This window comes from Oryzias latipes, chromosome 1 (assembly GCF_002234675.1).
Source record: "Oryzias latipes chromosome 1, ASM223467v1".
NCBI lineage: Eukaryota > Metazoa > Chordata > Actinopteri > Beloniformes > Adrianichthyidae > Oryzias > Oryzias latipes.
Window position 1 is genome coordinate 32,606,216 of NC_019859.2, and position 21,486 is coordinate 32,627,701.

Here is a 21,486-nt window from a genome sequence, read left to right on the forward strand (position 1 = left end):
AATTATACCTGGTTATTATGTGATGATGAGTTCTATGATGTCTATGATGTCAATTAATATTTTATCTCCATTCCAATGTGGTTTTAAAAAGCATTTTTCTACTACTTTAGCCTTGTTAAAGTGTCTGATATTTTCTCTCATTTAGATGACATGTTTACTGGTGTCTTATTTATTGACCTTACCAAAGCTTTTGACATGGTAGATTGATCTGTTATTGGAAAAACCTCATTCTATTCGCTTTGATAGATCCTCTCTCTTTTGGTTCTACTCATACATTTTTTATCTTCAGCAGTGTGGGTTTTTTAAAGGCAGCTATTCCAATTTTACAAGGATAGACAAATCTGTTCCACAATGTAATCGCTGCCTACGCTGCCACACCATCAGGGCAGTAACTTCCTGCACCACACCCTACATATATCTGTTCACTTTATTTTTTTGCATATACTTAACATTTCTTTTTCAAAAATAATACACATTTGATCATAAAATTTATTAACATGTTTCAGTTTACTTTATTAAAATTTGCTTTATTAATTTGATGTTATGCTTTGAGTTACCAGTGCTAAAGGGAACCATTGTTGCTGCTGCTGACATCTGCTGCTGGAACCATCAAGTCAGGCCTGACACAACAACGCATGCCAGTCAGCAGAGGCCTTATATTCAGCAGGCAGCTAATTGGTCTGAACCATCACCCAGTGGACAAGGATCTCTTTTTGTGTTTCTTTACTTTAGTTCCAATTTTGTTGGTCCTCAGTTTCATTCATTGTGTATGTTAATTTATCCCATGTTGGACATTAGTTTAGTTTGTTCTCTGTATTTTGTCTTAGTCTTTTTTAGTTCCCCCTTGTGTGTCTAGTTGGTTTGATCAGCCACTATATATGTTCCCTTGTGTTTGCAATTAGGGAGGTCAGTTCAATTATGTTGGTTTGTCTGTTCAGTTGTCTTCTGTCACATTTAAAGCTTGAGTTAATTTTGTTACTTTGACCTCTTTTAAGGGCCCATTTTTGCCCATTTACACATTTTGAAAAATAAATGTAAATATTTTTGATAAAATTGTTTGCTGTCCTTGCCTTCTACTGCTCGTTCCACCACACACAAGGTTCCTCACTTGGTACCCATTTATTTATAATTTTCATTAATGACCTTCCAATTTAATGCATTGACAACAAGATTCAACTCTATCAAGAATCTTTTTAAGGTCTCCGTAGTCCTTGTTTTTCTTCAGGGCCATGGTCAGCTCTCTTTTTTGGAGTAAAATCAACGTTTTAAGTCATTTGAATATAGTTGTATAGCCGCCGTCAGCCTCTGTGCTATAACCCGGAACCCATGGATACCCATGTATACCCATTATGACTTGTAGCTGAGATGTTTTAACAGTCACTTAGGGCAGTGGTGTCCAACCCCCGGGCTGTGGACCGGTACCGGCCCATGGATCAATTGGCACCAGGTCGCAGAAGAAAAAATTAATTATACCTGGTTATTTTTCATTTCTTTTAAGTTTCAATAATCTTTTATTTAAAAGGTCTTTTTAGCCCCAGAGATGGAAGTCTGGACATCTTTTTTTAAACGGCTGCGGATGGATGGATGGATGGATGAATGGATGGTTGGATGGATTCTCTCAGTTGCACCTATGATCACTTGAGTTATAAAGTTTGGTAAGGGGAGGAAAAACGACTAAATTTGAACGATCTTCTATTCTGAAATTTTTTTTTTTTCAAAAATCGACAGGAATCTGTTTTTTTTTTTTTCGTTTTTTTTTTTTTTTCCAACTTGCAGTGGCGCCTCCAGAAATTGTTCATGGGGGTGGCCGGTAGGGGGCCACATTAAATCTTGGGGTGGCAAACAAAAACCCTGACCCATATTTTTAAAATTCATTGTACTAAACGTAGTAAAACAACCTTTAGAAAACCAACAGAAAGTTAAATGCCTACTGATACTTTGTAGAACATTAACTTTTAGTAGATACTACTATAGATTCTAGTAGATATCATCAGATCAGTGTTTTTCAACCTTTTTGAGCCACGGCACACTTTAACCTTGACAAAAATCCTGTCTGTATGATCTGCAGCCCCTCCACAATCTCACATGCATTTTTGTGATAATTGTGGTAGAAAAAGATGGAAGTTGCAGCTGTTTTTCTAAAAGATGGAATAAGAGTTAAGTTAGAAGATTTAAAAAACGTTTGATGTGTGTTTGTTGTTGTTTCAAGACGTTAAGAGGAGAGGCCCATTGTGCGCCGAGATGCTGTCACTTTAACCCAATGCATCATGGGAGATGTAGTGATGGCAGACAGACTAGCGCCTCTGAGCTTCTTTGTTTTGTTCACTTGTTCAACGTTCTGACACCGGATTCTGTGGAAAGCTACACCGCTAAAGACGAGCTTTGGCTGGTATTTTTGTTAGAACTGAGAGACTTTATGAGCTTAATCGAATCAAGGGTGTGAAAACTTTAACCACTTCTGATTGGTCAGACTGAGGACATGTGATTAAGCCTCCAAGAATGATTGGTGGAGACAGTAAAAGGGGCGGGACATTTCAGAAAACAGTTAATACTGGAGTTAAATCGCGGTACCGTCATTCTTATCAAAATGTCTTTAATAGAATCAAATAAACACTAAGAAAAAAGTATTTTACGATCTCTCATATTCCTAACTTCTCAGTGTTTTATCAGGGTTTGTTTGGATGAACACAGAGCTGAAATCCTGGAGATGGTAAATGTTTTTAGATCAGTTAATGAGGGCATCTCCCACGGCACACCTGACCACACTGGTTGAAAAACACTGCATTAGTAGATACTACTATACTGATATATTTTTATTTGTTTTGTTTCTATTTCATGCTTAGGTCTGTCTGCTTGGGGTGTTCGACTTTTGACTGGGATAAATCTATAATGAACAAAAATTGAAATCAGTTGTTCTGAAATAAAAATAACAATACCCTTCCATGGTAATTATTAATTATTTCTGTAGACATTTCTTTTCAGGCTAATAAACATAAAACAGTTTTATTAATAGGGCAACATAATTCTAACTTCACCAGTTGGTACAGGAACAGGTGGAGCCCCTTTTGCTGAGTTCTGCCTTGCTTCTCTGACCAATGATGCTGACTGTCCCTCATCTGATGCCGTCTCATCTTTGTCTTCCTCATTGTCTTCTGGCATTCATGCTAGCTGAGGATCATGCTGCTCTGTCTCATCTTCTTCCTCCTCACTACTCCTCTATTGTTCCCCTACAATCGCTTTCCTTCCTTCTGATGTACTTTTCTTCTTAAAATAAGAATATATGTTGAATTTCTCTTCATTCTCTGAAAATTGACTTACACAAGCATCAACTAATGTCTATATGTAACTATGTGGAAACAGGACAAAAACACATCAAAATGTTGCTGTAACACAACAACCAATAGTGCCATGAAATGAGAGGCGCATGTGACAGGGACATCCTTTTTTACGTATTTTTAAAAAGTAATGGCACATCCACCACTGTTAATGATGTGGCGTATTTGCACCAATTATTTGCACACAATAAAGATCAGGTGATCTAAAGAACAGTAAACAGATTGTTGAAAGACCCCATAGAAAATAGGTAACAGGCATGAAAAGAAATGTAGTGTTTTGGGATGTGTGATTGTGTGCCTGTATGCGCGCGTGCGCGCGCATGTGTGCGTGCTTGCATTTGTGCTGAAACCGGTGCTCACGCGATGCAGGCAGGAAGAGAGGGGGGAGAGCGCGTGTGAGTGTGTGGAGCGCGTACACGCGCACTTCAGTCGCCGTTTTGGACTTAAGGAAAAAGTAATAAAGAAAGTTCATCTTTAGCAACTGATACTGGCTCCTGTGTCTAACCGGCTCGGCGGTTCTGAGGGTTCGAACGCGGAAGTGAACCCCGCGTTGTATTCGTGTTCTGCGTCTAGCGGCACGTCTTTAGATGTCTGCGCACTCAAAGACAACAGGGAGGGGAGGGGGTGTGGGCCGATTTAGGTGATCAGAGCGACTTGCCCGCTTGCTGGCTGTGCATTTGGGATGAAACGCACAACTGATGCTACCACAGCTTATCAGCTTATCGTGACCGTGGGGAGGCCACTGGGGTGGCCAGGTGTCGGACAGGGGTGGCCACGGCCACCCCTGGCCACCCCCTGGTGGCGCCACTGCCAACTTGTCTTGTCCAACAGCTGGGCAGACAGATGAGAGCTGAGGGCCTCTTGTGTTGGACATATTTTACTTTAACAAGAGGGGTTATTAATCTTCAGACAAACCAAAGGTATGTCTGAATAAACCCCTTTTGTAATTGAGGCCAAACTTTATTAATTTCAATCATGTTTGAAAATCTTTGGTATTTCAGTCACTTGAGCGCTAAAAGTAGTTCAGCAGCGTGCAACACGAGAAAAGTTGTTCGTCGAAGGTTTCCTCGCAAATGGATGAGGGATCAGTGCAGGGACAGAGGAACAGATGGAAGAACGGGCTACGACTTCAAGACAAAAAAACCTAACACTAGGCCACCAAGCGTCCTGCTTATAATATGGATTTATACATACAATGTTTATTACATACAATTTTTAGTATGTTTATTCTCCGCTGTCGTTTAGGACTCACCACTGTCTAATATATCAGCAACTGTGCTGGCTTCCCCCATCTTCTCGACGTCAACTTTACTGGCTATTATACATCTTCAAGTGTATCAACCTCAGTTACTCAGAATATCTCAAACAATATTTAATTCCTTTTCAGTCTTCTTAAAATTTGTGCCATTCAGATCAAATTTCATAAAAAGAAAGTAATTTAATTATGTTTAGAATTTTTCAGACTAGCTTATAAGCTTTGAAATGTAAAAACTGAAAGAAACATTAAACTTAGCTAAATTTTGAATAGATTACTTTGCTGGTTTATCGACTGCTTTTCTCCAACTGTGAGTTATCGACTCATAATTTCCTGGAAGTCAGGGGATACTGAACAAACACACACGTGTTCTTTTTTTTAGCACAAGCAAATATTTAGTAACACATTAAAACACATTGCAGCAATGTACTTGTGTTTGTTCATGACTTGTACCTGAGTTTGAACAATGATTCAGGGAATTTTCTCCTGAATTTGAAGCACAGTCATCAGAAAATAACAGAGAAACTCATGAATCGGAATGTTTGATCGAGTTAACAAAATGTTAGAAAAACGGAACACAATGAGGAACCAGCTATAGTAGGCCCTGATTGGTTGAGGTTTGTTCATCATTTCAACTGAAAGTTGAATACTGTTCTCTCTCTGGTCTCTGCTTCCGTGGATTTTCTCCAGGGGGGTATTCCAGGAAGCATGTTTAAACTAGCCTGACTTTGAGCCTGAACTCTGGCTGAAATCCGCCTGAACTTGCTTACTCTGGGTATGTCGGTTCCAAAAGACCAGAAATGAGTAGGCGTAATTACGCTCGACTTGGTAACCCCGGGGTTAACGCACGGTACATAAAGACATTCTCAATAGATCGCCGATTTCTGGAGTCACCATGGAAACGTGTGGAGAAAATAAAAAGAGAGCGCAACACTTGAGACGGAGTCTGAGATTTTAATGACGGCAGATAAAGATTATAAGTCCGTCAAAAAAGTAACACGGCTGAAAAATAATTTAAATAATTTAGTTAAATTTATTCAAACTCAATAATTGTTCTTACAACTCAAATTTACATATTTATGTAACTAAATGTCACATTACTCTAATAATCTTTTTTCCATCTTAATTACTTATATTTCTTGAACTTTCATATGTCTAAGTTTGAGCCGGCAGATATGCTCATTTTTATAACAATAAAAAGAATGGAAAAAAATGCACGGAGTGCAAAAACTCACGACACACTGTTCTTAATTGATAAGAATGCTGTTTCATTAGCATTCCTAGTGAGGAGCATGACATGTTTCTGTCAAGCTGTTACTTCCGCACGTGATTGAAATACCTGCTATTGAAAAGGCCTTTCTGTTTTTTGGTGCTACCTTTTTATGGTCTTAAATTTTGAAGTAATACATATTAAAATAATGAATGTAGTTTTCTTTTCATTCATTATTAGTGATATCAAAGGGAACTTTTACATATTTCCTCAGATGTCAGTCCAAATAGGAACAGCACTGATGTAAATAACAACATCCATAAGTTTATGTAAGTAGTGTAATTCCTGATGACTGTGATTCAAGCTCAGGAGCAAATTCCCTAAATGATTGTTAAAATATCTCAGCTACAAGTCATAATAAAGAACAAACAAACGTAAATTAAAGAAACACAATGCAAAGTCAACAAAAACCGTGATGATTCAGTTTGTTCTAATGTGTTACTAAATATTTGCACGTGTCAGAAAGAAGAACACGTGTGTGTTTGTTGAGTTTTCTGTTACATCTCCTGACTTTTAAGAAATTATGAGTTGGGAACTCGCAGTTAGAGAAAAGCAGCGGATCTTTTTTTTAGTAAATTCTATTTTAATATTTTAGAGCATAAGCATAAACATATCTAAATATTTACCATAAATACATTACAGGTTTTATTAAATATTTATTTTATTTCTTGAAAAAGTATTTAAAATCTTAAATTTCCTCTTCTTTTGGCAAAGACTTATCATGACAGTGGAGGGACTCATTGCTTTGACCAGAAGCAGAAGAAAACATGCAGTTAGAAGTCATTGGAAAAGCCCCATAAGATGACAGCTGAGAATCATGGAGAACCCAAAAGAAACGGAGATCTCCATCTTGGACCTGGAACCGTGTTGTCAGTCACTAAGGACAAAAGATCCCAAAAGCTAAATGTCAAGCAGGAAAGAAAATAAACCTGACCAAAGTCAAAATGTGGAACTTTCAAAGCTTATTAACTGTTCAGGCCACAAATGTCTTTTTGAGTTTGTTTGCTTCTTGTTCTCTCATTGCCACATTGATTAACTCAACTCTATGGTTAGATAACAGCTGTTAGAAGATTTTACATTTTATTAATTTTTATTTCAATTGATGATTACAGTATAATGATTGAGGGCAGATCTGAAGACAAAAACTGTCAACCTGGTACTACAATGGTGTGTGTAATAAAGTGATAGATGAGTGTCTTTAACACAACATGTGTCTTTATTGCAGCATTTGTCTGCACTGTTTAGTCATGACTAATATTTAATCATTTGTGTAAGGTTAACACACAGAGTCTGGCTCTATAATTTATATGTATGAATTTGCCAAACTACAACTCATAAAAAAATTACTTTTAAAGGTTGTTTTAATGTTTTCTGAGCTTTAGTTTAAGAAAATCCCTAAATTCTAGTTTTTTATAACTACGTTCAACAAATCTTTTCTTTAAGCTGTTATGTTAGCTGTAGTTTAGATGAAGAATGATGCTGTGCTTTACAGCTTATTCATATTTTATTTTCTACAGCTGTGGCACCAAGTTCTCTGGCTGCAATCATTGCTGGGATGAGCAAACCAATTGCTGGTAAGTTAGAAGATTTTTTGGCTTTCTATAGTTGTTTACGTGATTATTGTTTAATCCTTTTTTATTAAAAAAAAGAACACCAAATCATTATGATCTCATAATTATTTTAGTTTTAATGGTGCTTAGTTTTAAAACTATTCATTGTTTGTAATAAATGAAACAGCTTTTTTCGATATTTTTATCATGAATTTCATGTTAAGTCGTAATAGTTTCTATATTTTTCATTTCAGATTTCTAACTTTCTTACACAATATTTAATGGTTTTGAAATACATTTTTCAAAATAAAGTGAAAAAGCATGTTAATGTTAATACAGTTCAAGCTAATAGTTGTTGCAGCTGAAAGAAAGAATGAAGCAGAAAATCTGACTAAAACAAAAATGAACATTTCATAGTTGAAATTAAAAATATAATTTTTTTTTCAGATCTGAAGGCCAGCTACAACAGACTCTTGGCTCAAAAAAAGGGGATCTCATGTCGCTGCAGTGAGTATAAAAATAAGAAACTTTAATTAAATGTGATCAATTCTACAGTAAGAATAAGATCTGCTTTCTAAGTAGTAGTAACAAGTTTATTTCAAATCAAATCAACCTTTACCTGGAAAAGAAAATATAAGTCAATACATGACTTGGAAAATAAGATTTGAAAGGGGGATGGAAGAAGCAAAAGCTTATAAAAATTCAAACCCCCACTCAACAACAATCATAACAACAAAACAATGAAATTAAACATTTGACATAATAACGCTAACATACAAAAAACACCTGATGACGACAGACAGACATGCCCAAAAACTCCGACCAACACCAAACCCCCCATAAAGGAAACAACAACAGAATAAAACTAAATAAAACAAAACAACCACTTTGGTAATGATCCTTCCAAAGTCCAAGACTACACATACTCATCATTGTTACATTGCATCTTGGTACACGTTCATTATATATCTTTTAAACATAACTTTAAAATGAACAAGATTTTTACAAGTTTTCATGTCGTCCGATAAATTGTTCCAGAGTGTGACACCCTTTACTGAGATACACATCGATTTTAATGTTGTCCTTATTTTGGGTTGACAGAATTTGTTGATTCCTCTCAATTTATATCTATTAACAGCATCTCTGTTTTGAAATAAAGATTGAATGTTGGTCGGCAGAGAATTTATTGAAGCTTTATACATGATTTGGGCCGTTTTAAAATCTACCAAGTCCTGCAATTTTAAATTAAATGTATTAAGAAAAAGTGGATTGGTGTGCTCATTATATTTAACTTTGTGAACTAATCTGATGGCTCGCTTTTGGAGTATAACTAAAGGATGCAAATTAGTTTTGTAGCAATTTCCCCACACTTCAATACAGTAATTCAAATATGCCATTATAAAGGAATGATACAAAATAAATAAAGCGGATTGGTTAAGCATCGAGCTACACCTTTTCATCAAACCAACACATTTAGCCACTTTAGAACTTTATTAAAGAAAAAAAAAGAAACAACTGGCTGGTCTTTTTTTAGACGCCTCTGTGATCCAAGCTTGTAATAACCAACAAAATCTTCTGAAACGAGGACTGATTTCATGTGGTAAGTAGGAAATAATAACTATTTTTTAATTTAGTCAGTAAGTTTCTGATGTTGAGTCCCGCCTTGAGAGGTCGCCGCTCTGCTGCTGGGCCAAAATTAAATATTCCTTTTTCAGAATTCTGTTTTGTGACTCGGCAGGAGCTTAAATCATGCAAAAACTGTAAAACATGTCACCACTTTAAACACTTAAACTGTTAAACCAAATATTGGAGCATATTGAAAAAAACATGCCCGGAAAAACATTTATTGTGTGTTACTTATCAAAAGCAAGAAGCAAAAATGTCATTGCTTTTTACTCTGTCTTAATATGATAAAAAGGAAAGGCAAAAATGTGTGCAGGCATCAGGGAAATGACATAAATGATTCTTGAATGAACTGCTGATTCAACATTTCCCTGTAAATGCAGTTCAAACATGTGGACCAACTGTTGCAGTCAAGAAAGAATTGCAGCTTTTTGCAGAGCTTTCTTTCTATTTTTCCCACAGATTCACAGCTGATTTCAGCGAATGTCCAGAGAAACTCACTGCAGCAACAAGTGAATGTCCTCAGTAAGTGTGAGAAAGTCAGGATCCTGTGTTGATTTAAATCAATCAAATCAAATCAAACTTTATTCATATACAATTTGTCTTATGAAAGCATAACACAAAGTGATTTAAATTAAACACAAAACAAATAAATATTATGAAAACAAGAATGAATATTAAGAGAGCCCCCTCCCCATAACTACACACAACCCCACACGTCTCACACCTCCCACCTCCTAACTGATGGGGAAAGACAATGAGGAAATAGGCTGAGCACAAAATCAGAATGTTTGTTATTGGAAACGCTAATAATAATTGGAACCTCCCTCTCTGTGAACAGCTGCATAGCCAGCCATTTGCAGAATCACAGGTGGGGACCGCTCCACCACAGCAAAGTGGTGTTGCAGGTCCCCATGTAGAGCTGCAGCTGCTGATCAGCAGCCGAACCAGAGGTAGAGGTTCCAGCTGAGGAAGCACTGGAGATAAAAATGAAAATAAAAATGAGAATTAAAGAGTAAACATACAGATAAAGGGAATAAACCAATAAACAATAAAACATTGAAATAAGGTCAATTAAAATAAATCATTGATTACCTAAATTTCATAAAACAAGATAAAATGGATAAATACATTAATAAAAGTAGGAAAATTAGCTAAAAGTCAGGTTAAAAAGATGTGTTCTGAGCTTTTTCTCAGAAGTATTAATGCTATCCGCAGCACTATGCCGTCTGTTCCACAAACGGGGGCCATAATGTTAAAAAGCAGCATCTCTGTAGGTTTTGGTTTCTACCGGTTTAATGGTTAATACAGTAGACCACAGCCAGAGGATCACGGGTTCGGCGAGGGTTCATATTTTAATAAAAGATTTGATAAATAAGAAGGCGCCAGAACATTAGTTAAAAGTTAAAAATGGTTAAAAGTATCTTAAAATCAATCCTGAAGCATATCAGAGGGGCCAATGTATCAGGTGCAGCTCAGGCGTACACAATGGTGGAGTCAGGGAGTGGCAGAATCAGAGTCTTTAACATAAGTTCAGGAGGCCATCCAAAAAAAAAGAGGAATAAATCAGGAACAAAAGCTCTAAGAACTCTGGAGAGAAGGCTGGATTGCTCACAGTGAAAGAAAGACAATCTGGCAGCAGCTCGAAAAGAAGCCACTGCTTATATAGAGAAGACAATGAGGCACAGCTGGAACACATTAGGGAGGAAGTACATCTAAAATCACATTTAAAATACAGTTAAAAAGTGCTTTTATTGGTCTTGTGTCATCAGGAGACATAGCTATGTACAGCTGGGTATCATCAGCATAGCAATGACAACTGACGTTGTGGCTTCTGATGATTTAATTCGAAATGTTTTGGTAAAAACAGTCAAATGAAATAAACGATTCTTTAATGAACTGCTGATTAAACATTTCCCTGTAAATACAGTTTAAAAATGTGGGCCAACTTTTACAACCAAGAAAGTTTTGTACAAATCTTCTTTTACTTTTTGTTGTACTTAAAACTCTTAATTAAGATAAAAAAAGAAAGTTTTTCCTCTTGTAAAAGAAAATCTTTCTATTTTTCCCACAGATTCACTGCTGAGCTCAGCAAATGCCCAGAGAAGCTCACTGCAACAACAAGTGACTGACCTCAGTAAGTGTGAGAAAGTCAGGAACCTGTGTTAATTTAATTTTTAGATTTTGGCACAAACAGTAAAATAAATTAACAAATAATTGATTAGGGGAATGCATGGATTATTTAAAAGCTGTGAAAAATGTTGTTTCTTTGATTGTCTTAAAAAACATCTTTTCTTTTTAACTCCACAGGTTCCCAGTTGACTTCTGTGACTAAACAGAGAGACGCATTACAGAGTAAGATAAATGTTTTTAGTAAGTGGAAGACAGTCGGTGAAAAAAGCCATTGAAAATGTTTAACTGCTTTTTTATTTTTGCTTTTTAAACATTTTACTTTGAAAATAATTTGCAGAAAATGGTTTATAGTTGTGTTTATCATTAGATGTAAGCATTACATGAAAAAACTATTTTCATATAGTGGGCATATGTGGGCAATATCGCGTTTCATAAGCTGTTTCAAAAAATTCAGAATGTTTATTTAATTTAATCCAATTATATATGTGGAAGTGATTTCTAGATCTTTTTTTCTGGATCTGTCCTGTTAAAGTGAATATCAAAGACCGTCTCACAGAGTTCATTGTTCAAAAATGTGATCACTGACATGCAAACACTTTTCATTTGTTTTGGTTCAGAAGGTTTATGTGTGCACAGGATTATGAATGAAACAATTACGATATCTGATCTCAACACCTGAAACTTCTGCTTGTCTGTCATTAGTTCAATGATCCTTTCCTGAATAATTTAGAATCAAGATTTTCTTGGGAGACATTAATCCCAGCTGTTATGTTTTCAAAAAGTCTTCCTACAAGGAGAGAAAGTCTAAAATACAATAACATTGCCGCTCACTGAGTTCCCTATTATTGCTTTATTTGTCATGTTTAGGGCCTCATCAATACACCGTCTTATTGGTTCACTAGATCAAATTAAAAGTGAGCTCATTAGCAGAAGCCTGACACTGACAGTCATCTAAGGAAGTTGTATTTGATCAGGGTTGGATTAAAAAAAACAGAACAATGGTCACTTGAGGACCAGGGTTTGGAAATGTTGTTTTAGAGGAAAGAAAGAAAACTAGAATCAAGAAGAAAGGATAACTGTGGAGGACCTGATGATATGAGACTGAGTGTCTTAAGATCTACAAGAAACTGTCCTAATAGCTGATAAATCTGACTTTTACTGTTGATATTTTCTTCTTTGCTTTAAATCTTGTTTAATCATAATTTTAGATCCTTTCTGAACTTGAAATCTTTCCTCCAACAGATGAGGGATGGCAATCTTTCAATAGACACCTTAGGGAGATACGCCCTGCTCAAGGGTCACAGCTGCAATTCGAAAGACTTCCAGCTCCGCTCAGTGACTGGACAACAGGCCCAGACTTCCATTTTTCCATTTCCCTCTCGCCATGCTCTGCGTTTTTCTCCACCCCAACCTATCTTCCCCCCCTTAGACGATCTCTCCAGCCTGAGAGCGAGGGACGTATTGGGTTTTTATCACTTTACAGCATTTTTAAAAAACTAAAATGGCAGCAAGGCGGAAAAAAAAGTCATTTATGAAATAAAGAGGTAAAATGGTTCCGGTTTAGGACTGAGAAGCTACCTCGCTGAAATGGTCCTCGGCAGAAGCAGAGGCTGAGAGCAGCAGCAGACTTCCCATGCAAAGTTACCTGATCCTCAAATCAGCCTAAGAGACGTGGGAGGGTTATCACGACACGTGTCTTTAGCTCAACATTGGTCTACACTTTTTACTTTCTTAATCCAGAGACATAACTAATATTTAATCATTTGTGTGCTTCCTTGTATAGTTTTCTGTCAGAATACTTAAGGATATTTCTGATTTATGTACTCAGGTTGGGCGTTTTTCTATCAAAAATGGTAATATGATCATCAGTATGTACTGTAATATAAACTGGCTTCCATGACTTGAGGTCATTATAATTGATTTTCCTTTATTTGATTCATTTTAGGATCTGGGTTCAGTCTTTTGGAAGAAAGCCAAAGCTAAATAAAGGGGTTAGACCAGAGGTGGGAGCTGAGGGCCGCATTCCTGCATGTTTTCCAATGTACCCTGCTCTGGCATGTTCTGATTGGCTGGACACACCTGATCAGCCCTAAGTAGGGCGAGACTATCTGGAAATCATGCAGACACACCGGCCCTTGAGGCCTGGGATTGCCCACCCCGGGGGCAGACACATTGTCAGGGTTCTGACTTTTTCCTTAATAAAGAGAAGAACCACACAGGAGATGAGAGCTTTTGCTAGACTTCTGCAGAAGGAGAATGGGTCTGTGAGAGCGCGAACTGTCACAGAGGAGTTCTGCCATCCTAGTGCATGGAGCCTTCTTTTATTGAAAACTCAAGGTTGCAGACATGAATGTGGGTCATTTAATCAGAAACAACAAGAACATCATATTCTCGTATCATCAGAACTTTTCAGGTCATTATTTCTTACTGAAAGATAGAAATGAGACAATCATATTATGGAGATTATAGTGTGCAAGCAAATGATAATTATTTAACTCTAACATCCCTCCCATTTTATCATTTCAAACATGTCATAAGTAAACACCATAAGGGGAAGGTACAAACGTGAAACATGGTTTTTAATCATAAGAACAGGGCATCACAACATCATTTCACCACTTGCTTTTGCACTTTCAGTGTGAGAGATTCATACGATGCCTCTGGAGTAGGAGTATTCACGTGGGGAGGGGTCATCTTCAGCTTGTTGGACAAGCTGGTAACGATTGAAAGTCTGCATGGTAGCCTTTGCGATCATGGACATGACACAAGGCAGAGCGCATGTTGTAAAAATACTAAACATGCACAAAACGATGAGCATAGGGGTCAATAATTTCCGCAGGAGGTGGCCTGTGGTCAGCCAGGACCAGATGTCACTGGTGGGACTGGCACCGGGAGTCGCAGACTTAACGTAGGCTTGCAGCCCTGTTAAGTCGTGCAGTGCGGTAGAAATGTCCTGTCCATCACTGCCGCTGTCCGGGATGAAAGTGCAGCAGGTGTCTCCAACCATTTTGCACACACCTCCTGATGATGCAGTTAGGAGGTCGAGCACGAGTCGATTTTGCAGAACCATAGTTCTAATGGCCGACATCTCTGCTGCTGATGCATTGGAAAACGTGTAGGTGGTGCTAAGGAGTTTCTGCAATGCGTACCTGTTGATCTCGATGAGGTCTCTTACTTCTGCCACTCCGATCCATGGAAGAAGTGATTGTCCGAATTTTGCTCCTCCACCCCAGATGCGGAACTCCCATGGGACTCAAGTAGTGGTAGTCATTTGTAGGGCGTTCATGTGGAACTCCAGTGAGCCAGTTTCCGTCGTGCGGGGTGAGGGTTAGGGACAGTTATTCATGAAGATGCGTCTCCGTTAGATCGGTTGTAGCCAGGATCTGTGCTGAGTTCGTACAGGCAATCTTGTCTCCTGGTTATGTTGCCTGGGTGGAGGCCTGTATTGGGTGAGGCATACAGCATGAAGGTGCATACACAACAACTAGTGATGTTGCTGTCGTGTGCAGTTCTGTTCATTAGTTGCCACCAGTGATTGGTACTGTAGGAATGATGGTGGGTGGCAATACTGAGGTGAGTTGTCTTTTCATACAGATCCCATTAGCGGCGGGCTAGGTTGATACCGCCTTCTCCCGGTTTCTCCATTGCTAGGAAAGACAACATGCTACAGTCACAGCGCAGCTCCGCACCCACCTGCTGCGGTCTCCCAGCAGTGGGGCTTCCATGCTGCTAGGTTGTTGAGTCACTTCAAAGATCCAAGTTCTAATGGATGTTGGGTTTGGCTGGTTTCTTCGCTGAGGATTGAGACGAACCGCCACTAAAAGACGGAACCCCTTTGTAGTCAGACTTCACCACAACAGCCTCCTTTAGGCCTCTGGTGCACACTGCAACTTACAGTGACTGTGATGTATCCAGCTGGGGCGTTCAGCTATTGTTATTGCCGTGGGTGTTGTTAGGAGGACTTGGTATGGTCCTTCCCACCATGGGCTGGTCCAGTTCTTCCTCTTTTGGACCTTGATGAACACCCAGTCGCCTGGTTTCACTGGTGAGCTTTCCTGTGGAGATGAAGAGTCAGATGGCAGTAAATTTGCACTGGACAGCTTCTTCTGCTTTATCATTCTTATGATAAAGTCTGCTAATGGGGGAAAGCAAGTTTATTTTGCTTTGTAGGAGTGAAATGTCAACTGTATGAAGGACTAAAAGTTGTGTAAAGGATTAAATAATATTATATCCGGTGAGGAGGTTACGGCCATCGATCCAGCACAAACTGCTTTTACGCTTGGTAGCTTGGGCTACAGGATCAAGTTTTTTGGAGTACAATGTAAGGGGGTGTCATTTGTCTCTGTGTTTTTGCTTTAATTTAATTTTGAATTAAAATTAACCTTATTTCTATAGCACCTGATTACATACACAAAAACAACAATAAATAAAGGCGAAATTAATATTAAAAGCTTAAAGAAGAGAAGTAGTAAGTAAAAGAGCTAAAATATAAGAAACAGCTAATATATGAAAATATAAATTAAAATAAATTAATGCTGAAAGTGCATAAAAATGTCTAAAACACCTAAAGTATAAATTGGAACAAGGTAAGACATAAAAAGTACAACACTAGCATTAAACAAATACTGTAAATATGTAATAAATTATAATATAAAATTTAATTAGGCCTATTCGTGGATTTTAGTTCTGACCTTCAGCAGGCCTGCGCCTGAGGACCTAAGGGCTCTGGGGGGTTCAAAAGCTAAAAGCAAGTCTGAAATAAAAGGATCAAGAACATGAACACTTTTATAAACTATCTAAAATATCTTAAAATTGATCCTAAAGCTGAGGGTCAGCCAGTGCAGTTATTCTAAGATTGGTGGAATGTGCTCCCTCTTCCTGGTTCTCGTTATAAAGCGTGCAGCAGAGTTCTGGACTAGCTGCATGTGATAAGAAGGGTTTTCTTTACACCAGAAAGGAGGGCATTACAGTAATCTGCTTTTGTTGTGATAAAAGCATGAATTAAGATTTCAGCACTATTCAAAGCTAAGGTCAGCATCTAAGATCAAACCAAGGTTTCTTACTCTCACATACAGTTGGTTCACCGATAATAAAAAGACATTATCTCTCTCTGCTTCAGAACCGATAACCAAGACTTCTGTTTTGTTTCTGAGCTACAAAAATTTCTCTCCAATTCATATTTTAATGTCAGAATTACAGTTTAAAAGCACAGGCTAACACAAACAATTACTTTTAACAGTTCTCTCCAAACTAAAAGAAAAGCACAAAATACACAACACAACAACTAATGGTATATTAACACTTAGCAAAATAAACCATTTCACTGAAATTAATCCTTTAATGTAAGACTAGTCATGTTTTTCTTTTTTCCTATTCCTCTTTCTCTCTATCTCTCATGGTCACACACACAAACACACACACACACACACACACACACACAAACACACACACACCGTCTGCGCGCCTACTGCGACAACAGAGCTTCACTCAGGCACACGCAGCTGCATGATCTCACTCATACTGTCTCTAGTTAAAAAACTACTTCTTTCCATTCTTCTGTTTTTAGTTGTCCTTTCACATCATACATTATCTATTATTTTAAAATATATTTTAGGCTGTTTGGGTGTTTTTGTACTATATATTTTTCGTCCCCCTGTAAAGGAGCCCCGTCAGGGGATTTACTACCCATAGTCACAACTGTAGGCCGATGAATTTAAACACAAATCAATTTTAATTGTCCGCAGTCCACACTTTTGAGGTTGTCGAAAAGATGCAAACAATCCGAGATTACTTTGGTGACCTTGGCCAACCAGGATGTATGGCACGCTATGTCCCGAGTTCCTGGTCCAGGGAGATCGAACTAGATCGAATCTCTGACACCAAGGTCACTTTGATATCTATGCGAAAATATATATATTTTATATGTGTTTCTATATAGTAATACAATTTTATATATTTTTCAATTTTAACGTTTTTATTTTTATTTTTTAATGTTCCCTGCCACCTGTACTGACTTTTTACAGGAGGACTAATCCAGGGAGGGTCTCTAAAATACCTCTCCTTCTTTTTTAGCGCTTTTTTACTTTTGCATGCTGGGACTGGTTACCCGTTTTAGCCAGAAAACCTTTTCTGCTATTTTTATTTTCAACACTGTGATCGTATGCGAAACTCACTCAGTCCTGTGGTTCATCACTTCCGGTCGGATCTCGTCAAGCCACCGCTGGCAGATGAGGGTTAGACCTATGACGCTGGCCCGGCGAAGAATTCACCTCCCGGGACTTTCTTCTGGACAGCCTATATTTTCCAGGCGTGCACGGCTTCAGCGCGTCATCCTCAGTCCACCACCGGTGGGTATGTTGAGATCCGGGTCACGGCACCAAGATGTCAGGGTTCTGACTTATTCCTTAATAAACAGAAGAACCACAGAAGAACTTTTGCTAGACTTCTGCAGAAGGAGAATCGGTCTGTGACAACGCGAACTGTCACAGAGGAGTTCTGCCATCCTAGTGCATGGAGCCTTCTTTTATTGAAAACTGAAGGTTGCAGACATGAATGTGGGTCATTTAATCAGAAACAACAAGAACATCATATTCTCGTGTAATCAGAACTTTTCAGGTCATTGTTTTCTTACTGAAAGATAGAAATGAGACAATCATATTATGGAGATTATAGTGTGCAAGCAAATGATAATTATTTAACTCTAACACACATGTTTATGCACATGCTGATGATGCCATCCTGTTTGTTCAGGTTTTGCATAAATAAGGCCCCATGATCAGCTCCTTCTGCACTTCTTCTTCTTGGTGTTTGTTGCTTTGCAGCATCAGGTGAACATCTGGGACCATGATTTCACCACGATGGATGATCCTCGTCTGCTTTTCCCTGATCTCAGGTACCACACAGCTGTTCATGGAGTCATTGTTTCTCCTTAGTTGAAGAAAATCATGAAACTATTGATGAACATTTACAGTTGGGAATTGTTGTAACTTTTGTAAACCTGAACTATTAAAACCTGAATTTGGGTTGAATTCCATGAATGTATTATAAGTTATTTCTAAAGATATTCAGCTTATTTGTATTTTTATTGGTTATGTTAAATCTGCAATCACCTTTCTTTAAAGTTCACTAACTTGTTGTTTTTGCCTCTTAGTCTTTGGGACAGGAGAGAGTTTGACAACAATTGAACCATCTAAAATTGAGTGTAACTGAATTCATGCTGGTCTAAACTTCACTGCATCAGCAATAATCATAAGTAGCTAGAAGGTTCAAATTTGGCTAAAGCAGAAACTGAAGGACTTTTGTGAAGAACCAAACTGTCTCCATTAATAAGTTTAACACAATACAAAAACTACAATTTATAAAAAAAAAAGACTTTTAAAGGTTGTCTTAATGTTTTCTGATTGGCTGATGAAATTTAAAAGTTTTTTTTTTCCACCAACACATAAAAAACAAACAGACAATAAAATCTAACATTTGAAATTTTTTGTAAAGGAAAGTAGGAAAAAGTTTGCATGGGGGTGGAGTCAGACCGGAAACTGGATGGTGTTGTCATCTTAGACTACATGGTTTTGGGTCGCTAAGAGTCCTTTGTCCTTACAGAGTAAGATAAATGTCTTTAGTAAATGGGAGACAGTCGGTGAAAAAAGCCATTGAAAATGTTTAACTCCTTTTCAGTTTTGCTTTATAAAGATTTTACTTTGAAAATAATTTGCAGAAAAATGTTCCAATGGTTTATAGTTGTGTTTATCATCAGACGTAAGCATTAAATAAGAAATCATATTCAAATTAATAATTTGGGCTAAATAGAGACTCATGAGCCGTTTAAAAATAATCTGAAAATTTATTTAATTATATATGGAAGTGATTTCTAGATCTTTTTGTCTAGAATTGTTCTGTTAAAGTGAATAGCAAAGACCGTCTCACAAAGTTTATAGTTCACAAAGTTTGATCACTGACATTCAAACACTTTTCATGTGTTTTGGTTCAGAAGGTTCATGTGTGCACAGAATTATGAATGGAACAATGAAAACATCTGATCTCAACACCTGAAACTTCTGCTTGTCTGTCATTAGTTCAATGAGCCTTTCCTGAATAATGTAGAATCAAGATTTTCTTGGGAGACATTAATCCCAGCTGTTATGTTTTCAAAAAGTCTTCCTACAAGGAGAGAAAGTCTAAAATACTGTTATTTTCGCATTTGTTTCAATTCTTGTTTAGTCATAATTTTAAATTTCTTTCTGAATTTGAAATCTTTCCTCCAACAGCTGGGCCTCAAAATGAGAGATGGCAATCTTTCAATGGACACCTTTATTACCTCTCAACAACCACTGCAGACTGGCAGACCAGTAGAGACGACTGTTTGTCAAAGGGAGCAGACCTGCTGATCATCAATGACGCTGCTGAAAACGTGAGACAAATGTTAATCTGATAACCATTTACCTCTGATTTAAATGGAAATACTAACAAAATGCTTTTACTAAATGATAAAAAATGAGATCCAACAAAAAACAGTAGTTTATTTTGAGGCAACTCTGAAACTCTGAGGTTTATTTCTAAACTATTTACTCATATGTCTTCATACCAAAGAATTACGCCGGAGGATTTAACCGCAAAGTCTGGATTGGGCTGTACAAAGCAGGAGACACCTGGACATGGGTGAATGGAATACGCCTAGACTTTGATCCTTGGTATTTGCAGTTTGTCTGTTTAAAATAGATCATTAATTAAGAGAAAAGAGTGTTTAAAAGAATCACATTTTGTTTGTCATTGTGTTTTCAGTGTCAACTATTGGGCTAAAGGAGAACCTAACAATGTTGGGAACCAGGAAGATCGAGCGGAACTACTGTTCTTTGACAAGATTGACAGCTTTGATAATGTCGATAGGGGTCACCTTGGCAACTGCTTAGAATTTTTCGGACGTTCCGAAAAAGTCAACAGCTGGAATGATGCACCAGGGTCCAAAAGTAACTACTGGATCTGTGAAAAGGAAGTTGTTTAGTGGAAACACTGAGAACTTCAGTAACTAAAGCTTGATATTTGCTGAGGTTAAAACCTTGATGCAGATCATCTGCTGTCCTTTCTGCTTCACTTTTCAGACATAATGAAAACATATTAATCTGTGGGTATAATGGGGTTGAATAAGGAATTTAATCTTTTACTGCTACTACATTATGGAAGCGATTCTGTAGCATAAATAAAAAGCAAAGTCAAAACCAGAAATGCTTTTTCATTTTCAAAATGAAGCTGCATTTTTTGACTCAAAATTAAAATGAAAAAGCAATCCACCAAAATGCTTTTTCATTTCCTTCCTCAACACAGCTTATTCTGTCACTTAATTCAAATTAAAATGAAAATGGTATTTGACATTTCATTTTCAAGACGTTCCATGGTAAATGTGTAGCATAATTCATTTAGAAATGTATAATTGTACATTTAAAATGGATTAACAGAAATGCTTCCTCACTTTCAAAATGAAGCTGCATTTTTTGACTCAAAATTAAAATGAAAAAGCAATACTTCAAAATGTATTTGAAGCTTCGCGGTGAATTTGTTGTTTGATGACAGCTGGGGCCCTATCAACAGATAGCAGATTTCTCCATGCTAAACGTTGCTGGTTGGACCAAAAACACTCACTCAGCGCGAAGCTGCAGGAGACTATCTTCATAATGTGCTTTTATTACAGTTATGATTATATTTTAGGGCCTGCTCTGCTTGGTCATATGTTTGTAAATCCGTGCGGTCAGACGACGCTGAAGTTGGGTTACGATTCACATCTTCTGATTGGCGAGGGCACTAAAGGAACATTCCGCTGCATTTTTCGCATTAAGATCATCTAAAACCGGGTCCTGTTCACAAACCGCTGGACCTGGACCAGAAGTTCACAACTAACTCAAAGCCGTTTTCTCTGCCGCTAACACAGTCTGCACCTGGTGCGTGTGTGTGCGTCAGTCAGCGGCCGTACACACGGAGAAAGCAGTGACGTCATCGCCCCGCCTCCCCTCTGCTAATGCTTTTAAGAAATGATTATTGCTACAAATTTCGCAGGGTGGATGTTAAAATGCAAATGCAATCCCCCCTTTGCATTTTCGTTTTAATTATGACACAGAATAAGCGGTTTTAAGTATAAATTGAAAAAGCATTTTGAAATATTGCTTTTTCCTTTGAATTTTGAGGCATTTGATGCAGCTTCACTTTGAAAATTAAAAAGCATTTCTATTAATCCGTTTTAATTGTCAAATTAGACATTTCTAAATGAATTATGCTACACATTTACCAGAGACCTTTTTTTAAATGAAATGTCAAATACCATTTTCATTTTAA

At 37.5% G+C, this 21,486-nt stretch overlaps 1 protein-coding gene across 1 annotated transcript; it reads left to right on the forward strand.

Annotated features, from left to right (window-relative positions):
• Nucleotides 1–10,970: 10,970 nt before the first annotated feature.
• Nucleotides 10,971–20,351, forward strand: LOC111946301 (C-type lectin domain family 4 member K-like). Its single transcript, XM_023955179.1, has 6 exons — nucleotides 10,971–10,998; nucleotides 11,108–11,170; nucleotides 11,344–11,388; nucleotides 19,431–19,573; nucleotides 19,753–19,853; nucleotides 19,945–20,351. The coding sequence occupies exons 1-6, from the start codon at nucleotides 10,971–10,973 to the stop codon at nucleotides 20,162–20,164; spliced, it is 600 nt and encodes a 199-aa protein (XP_023810947.1). The 3' UTR covers nucleotides 20,165–20,351.
• The last annotated feature ends 1,135 nt before the right edge of the window (nucleotides 20,352–21,486 follow it).